Source organism: Danio rerio, chromosome 14 (assembly GCF_049306965.1).
Source record: "Danio rerio strain Tuebingen ecotype United States chromosome 14, GRCz12tu, whole genome shotgun sequence".
In the NCBI taxonomy this organism is placed as follows: domain Eukaryota; kingdom Metazoa; phylum Chordata; class Actinopteri; order Cypriniformes; family Danionidae; genus Danio; species Danio rerio.
This window is the reverse complement of record NC_133189.1, coordinates 37905076-37911334: the sequence shown is the minus strand read 5'-3', so window position 1 is coordinate 37911334 and position 6259 is coordinate 37905076. Positions and strand designations below refer to the sequence as shown.

General features: G+C 36.7%; 1 protein-coding gene across 1 annotated transcript; it reads left to right on the top strand.

Moving 5' to 3' along the window:
- Window positions 1-289: 289 nt before the first annotated feature.
- Window positions 290-6003, top strand: pimr120 (Pim proto-oncogene, serine/threonine kinase, related 120). Its single transcript, XM_068218760.2, has 7 exons — window positions 290-660; window positions 2405-3202; window positions 3825-3970; window positions 4127-4505; window positions 4622-4798; window positions 4892-4980; window positions 5439-6003. Exons 1-7 carry the CDS (start codon window positions 552-554, stop codon window positions 5520-5522), a joined length of 1782 nt encoding a protein of 593 aa, XP_068074861.2. The 5' UTR covers window positions 290-551; the 3' UTR covers window positions 5523-6003.
- The last annotated feature ends 256 nt before the right edge of the window (window positions 6004-6259 follow it).

The following is a 6259-nucleotide window of genomic DNA, read 5'->3' as shown; positions in this document are numbered from 1 at the left end:
ATATTCAATATCATATTTCGCGTTTTAATGTGTAAACAAGCGCTTACAGCCAACAACTTCCATTTAAAATAAGAAACGAATGCTAGACATATCTTACCTGTGAACGGTTTAAATTGACCCTGATTTAAATGGAAACACTGGCTCACAAAGCAGACAGTAAAGACTCTTCAAACGGGAAATGTTTACAAATTTTATTTTACTTTGAAAACAGCCGTGAAGGAAACGCTAATGTTGTTTTTCTTTGGTTAAGCGAAAGCTCCGACCACGTCACAAAACTGACCAATCACGTACCAGTAGTAGAACGTTGGAACGCGGGTTCGATCGTGACGCAACAGCAAAAGAGCTCTCTCGGTGAAAAATTTGCTCATTGCGTTTATTTGACACAAAGCTAGAAGCTGTACAAAGTTTGCTCTGCTAATACTGTCAATTGATAGCGTACGGTTTATTGAGGATCACTTTGATAAACTAGCTTTACTTTCAGAACATTTCAGTGTTTATTGTAAGTTTATTTGGATTTTCTCATCTATAAGTGTACGCAAGTTTAACCAAAAATGTTATTTACCGTGCTCGGAGTAATTGCTCTCTTTCTGAGAGAAAGAGACACCAACAACACTGAAGAAGAGGTCCGGAATGATGTACCACCTGTGAGGAACAGTGACGGTAAACCATATGTCCATTTTATGTAACACAAGTGCTTTATTTTCTTACCTGGAGTCTGTGTAGAGCTCTACGATTAATTTTACCTTACTGGGAGAAAACATTACAAAACACAGTGAATATGGTTAATTGGTTTTAATACAATTCTATTGGTTTAAACACAGCGGTGTCAAACATTCACCATAGAAAGGAGTCTATTCGTTTTTCATAAAGTAATTTTCTTTGCTTTAAAATGAAAGGTTTAGTTCGCTCAAAAATTAAAACCTAATTCCTGAGACCTTAAGTAACAAATTAGGGTACTTTATGTGAAATCAGAGAGCTTCCTCATCCGCCATACACAGCAAGAGACTGCTCAGTCGAAGACATGAAAGGTAGTAAAATGTAGGGCAGGGCGATTTGGCAAAAATGCTATCTCAATAATTATTATCTATATTGAGCAATAGTGATATATATATATATATTTGATATAAGAGCAATTCCAGCATTATGGATGTGTCATTTCAGTAAAAACTCAAAAAATAAATTCACAGATAAGGTATATGTTCACATTATATTTGAACATCTGTTTATATTTTCCAAAACAGCTAAAGACAGAGTTAAGGAATCAAAAAAATATCAGTCTGTAAACATTTTGTATACTTTAAATGAAGAAATTAAGAACACATTGTGGATTTGATCAAAAAAGGTTGATGAGTTTACAGTATACAGCATACTTTGTAGAAATTCTGTGAATTAAACTGCACAGCCTAAAAGAAATAATTTAATCAGTAGTGACAATGTGACAAATGAGAAATTGCCACTTGTTTGACTTTGGTAAATTAAATATAATTGTTTGACAACATTGACAGAGACATTTTGAGTAGTTTTATAGTTCATTAAATTACAAGCCTACTCAAAAAAAGTTTCACTATTTTGGTAAAAACATATGCATGGAATTGCTTACAACTTGTTAATGCTTCCAGATTTGAAAGAGTAACCCAACAATGACTGAATCCACAAAAAGTAAAGGGTCCATTAAAGGGCATAACATATTTTCAGCTGACAAATGTTCAGTGGTTGAAAATTCGGTACATTTCCAATATCAACACTTTTTCAGGTTCCATTTGTAGTACATCTTAATTTGTGTTCTTGATCAAAACATGATGAATGCTGGAGAAATTGTGGAATTGTTTTGGCTGATCATTTCACATATTTTGGGATTGTAATACTATACACACCTATTGGCAAGATTTGAATAAAGAGATAAATGCAATAATGGGATTGAATCTGGAATGTAATTTTAAAACTGTACCTGGTAATTTACTCTTCAAAAATACTTTAAAATGTTGCGTATCTTCTTAATACACTACTAACAACTAGCAAAAAGGCCATTAAAAAGAATGGCATGATATTGTTAAAGAGGTGTACAATTAATGAGTGAATAAACTACACTTTAGGACTCGTCTCCATCTGCTGGAGGTTTTAAGTGTGATTCTTATTTAGGTCAATCCATGACAGGCCGAAACCAGCCAAAGTACAAGCACAAAACACACTCGAAATATCGTACAAATATTGCTATTCATGTAAATGACCTAAAATAAATAATAATATTAAAATAATATTAAAACCTTCAATCAATGTCATTTGAGTTTGACACCACTGTCAAAGTCACTTTATAATTTACAGCATTCATTAATATGCTTAATAACTATAAATAAATATTATTTGAATAAAACTAAAATCTTTTATATAATAATCCTTTCTTTAGGTCGAGAAATCGATGACTGGTGTAAAGAGCCATCACTGTTAGAGCCTGTCAGTGTTCACAGTGAGGAACCATCGCTGGAGGAGCCTGTCAGTGTTCACAGTGAGGAACCATCGCTGGTAGAGCCTGTCAGTGTTCACAGTGAGGAACCATCGCTGGTAGAGCCTGTCAGTGTTCACAGTGAGGAACCATCGCTGGTAGAGCCTGTCAGTGTTCACAGTGAGGAACCATCGCTGGAGGAGCCTGTCAGTGTTCACAGTGAGGAACCATCGCTGGTAGAGCCTGTCAGTGTTCACAGTGAGGAACCATCGCTGGAGGAGCCTGTCAGTGTTCACAGTGAGGAACCATCGCTGGAGGAGCCTGTCAGTGTTCACAGTGAGGAACCATCGCTGGTAGAGCCTGTCAGTGTTCACAGTGAGGAACCATCGCTGGAGGAGCCTGTCAGTGTTCACAGTGAGGAACCATCGCTGGAGGAGCCTGTCAGTGTTCACAGTGAGGAACCATCGCTGGTAGAGCCTGTCAGTGTTCACAGTGAGGAACCATCGCTGGAGGAGCCTGTCAGTGTTCACAGTGAGGAACCATCACTGGAGGAACCATCACTGGATCTCAGCTTCTTCTCTGCTGAGTCAAGCTGGAGTGAAGATCTCTCTTCAAGCTTCTTAACTGTTGAGTCGAGCTGGAGTGATGATCTCTCTTCAGGCTTCTTAACTGCTGAGTCTGGCTGTGGTGATGATGAACCCCTGTTTGTTGACTCTGCTGAACCTGAGAAACTGAAGGAGGACAAAGAGACACAAATCATTGGTGAGTTTACTACCTCGACCCTACAGTTATCCAACACACATGCATATTTTAACAATGGTTTATGCTTTAAACAGACTTTAATATGCATTTTGTCAGGAATAGCTGAAAATGCATCTATTTGTGAAGATTTATTATATATCGTATTCATATTTAAGGGATAGTTCACCCAAAACTGGAACTTCTGTCATCATTTGCTCACCCTTTACTTGTTCCAAACCTGTCTGAGAATCTTTTTCCTGTTGAAAATAAAAAAATAATATTTGAGGAAAGCTTGAAACCTGTAACTATTGATTGTCATAGAATGTGTTTTCCTACTGTGGAAGACGGTGGTTACAGGTTTTCAGTTTTCTTCTAAATTTCTTCATTTAACAAAGGAAACTCACAAACGTTTGAAAACACTAGAGGTTGAGTAAATAGAGAGTAAATGTTTATTGTTGGGTGAACTAAACCTTAAAGGTGAGACTGAATATTTTACACTCATTTGTTTATTTTTACCATCAGATAAACTTTTAAGGGACAGATATTCAGAGTAGTATCTCAATTTATATATGAAAGAGGAAAGGTTTTAGATGAAGGTACTGTACCACTGATGATTTCTCATCTCTTCTTTGTCTTTTCACAGAGATCAATTCCCACTGCTATGCAATTGAAGCTCAGCTGGGTGAAGGAGGCTGTGGAGCCGTTTTCTCAGCCACTCGTTTAGAAGATGGCCTTCAGGTGGCAGTAAAATTGTCCGATTTCGAGGAGGAGAAGCGATTCATCAGTGTTGTAAGTAGTGTGCTCTCATTTACTGTCTTCTTGTCATATTAATCGTAGACTACAAATGCTTTTTGTGATGATAGACATTGCCAACAGTTTGTCCAGGACTTGTTTATTGAAAATACCTTTTCTATCAAATGATCTTCACAACTGTCTTTCTTGTAGGATGGGTTTGAAGATCCACTTCCACTGGAGATCGCTCTGCACTTTCTTGCCAATAAAGGCCCCAAGGTTAAGGAAATCATCGAGCTTTTGGACTGGAAGGTGGAGGCTGATAGGTACTTCATGGTGCTGGAGCAGCCCATACCCTGCATGAGCTTGCATGAATTCCTTCTCGACTGCAAAGGCATCATTCCAGAGAACAAGCTACGAACAATCATGTACCAGACAACAGTTGCAGCCCAAACATGCTGCCAGCGTGGAGTTCTTCATCGTGATATCAAGCTGGAGAACTTGCTGATTAACCCGGACACCCTTGAGGTCAAACTGATTGACTTCGGGTGCGGCGATCTTCTTACTGAGGACAGTTTCCAATACTTTAGAGGTATGTTCATCCTTCAAAGCTGTAAGAAGGGTCTTAAACTCTGCTGATTTATTTTTTTCTGTGAAACATTCGCTGTTGTTTATCTATACTGTTGGTGGAAACAAATTCTCTTTCAGGCACCAGAGAGTACTTCCCTCCCGAGTTTTCGTCAACTGGAAGATACCACGGGGAACCAGCGACAGTCTGGTCACTTGGAGTTGTTCTGTTTCTGCTAGTTTTCTACAGATTTCCAGAACAAAGTGACTTGCCTAGAATGAACAACAGAAGGTTGAGGATTAAAGGCTTGTCAAGAGGTGAGATCTTCACTTAGGCTAAAGATGATTGTATAGGATAATTTGAATGTCATTTAAACAAGCATGTATAAACTCTTTCTTCTTTCTGCATAGACTGCTGCGATTTCTTCCACGGCTGTCTGCAGTTGGACCCAAAGGATCGGCTTGAACTGCATAACCTCAGTTCCCATAAGTGGATTAGGGTATCGAATACATTTTGACATTAGCCATCTTACACTGTCATAAGCCAGCTTTCATTTGACATTAGCCATCTTACACTGTCATAAGGCAGATTTCATTTGACATTAGCCATCTTACACTGTCATAAGGCAGATTTCATTTGACATTAGCCATCTTACACTGTCATAAGGCAGATTTCATTTGACATTAGCCATCTTACACTGTCATAAGGCAGATTTTCATCTTAACATGACGTTAGTTAGGTGCATTTCTATCAAGTTGTTAGAGCAGATCACCCCCCAAGTTAGAGTTTATTCAGCAAATTAGTGTTTCCATCTCCCATTTTTTTGCATAAGCACCACTTCTCTTACTCATTTCAACACAGACAAATGGAAACCAAACAAAATCTTATGTTCTTCCATTTTACATGTTATTTGTTACATCTATTCATGCTTTAAAATTGTCTCTGTTTATGTTTCAGACGAGAACAAGGAGGAATGAGGAGAACTGTCCTAATTTAACGGATGGATCTAGTCATTCCAATCACCCCATAACCTCCAATTAAATTCCTTGTAAATAAAAAAAAGAAATGATAAAGCACTTAACAATTTGGACCTTTATATAGTGTATGTGCCTCTTCCTGCACTTTAACACCAGCTTTTGCACTAATTCTTGCACTTTTACATGCTAAAATAAAATGTATAATAAATTAATTAATAAAAAGATATATCTCAGTCGTTCCCAATCCAGGTCCATATATTTTTATGTGTCTCTGTGAAAATGTAATTTGAGACAGATCAGAGAGACTTCTGGACCAATGATTACTGGGAACAACTGATATATATACAGGGTTTACAATTAACATTATCACTCACCATCCAATTTGGCCACAAAACTAGAAAACAAAATGTTAAAAATATAATAATGAAATAAAAAAATTCATTAATATAAAACAATATAAGAAATAAAATAAAACAACTACAAAACCGTCTATATTGAAATATAAATCGATAACTGGCCATGTTATTGACCAATCAAATTCTTCCAATAACAACAAAAAAAAAACAATAATAAATAAATACAACAATTAAAAAGTTCACCCAATAATTGAAGTTATGTTATTTATTACTCGTCCTCATGTTCATCTTCAGAACTATTCTTAATTTGTGTTCTGAAGATGGATAAAGTTACAATCTTTAGTGTTTGCTTTAATATAGTCCTCATCAGCTTTAGTAACCATCTTTAGTCTAATCATTAATCATCATTTATTGACTAGTGGTCTTATATGTAGGTGATATAGGT

Coding starts and splice junctions, on each gene's coding strand:
- pimr120 (XM_068218760.2), top strand. CDS start 552: ATGTTATTTACCGTGCTCGGAGTAATTGCTCTCTTTCTGAGAGAAAGA. Junction 661..2,404: donor ACCTGTGAGGAACAGTGACG/GTAAACCATATG, acceptor TCCTTTCTTTAG/GTCGAGAAATCGATGACTGG. Junction 3,203..3,824: donor CAAAGAGACACAAATCATTG/GTGAGTTTACTA, acceptor GTCTTTTCACAG/AGATCAATTCCCACTGCTAT.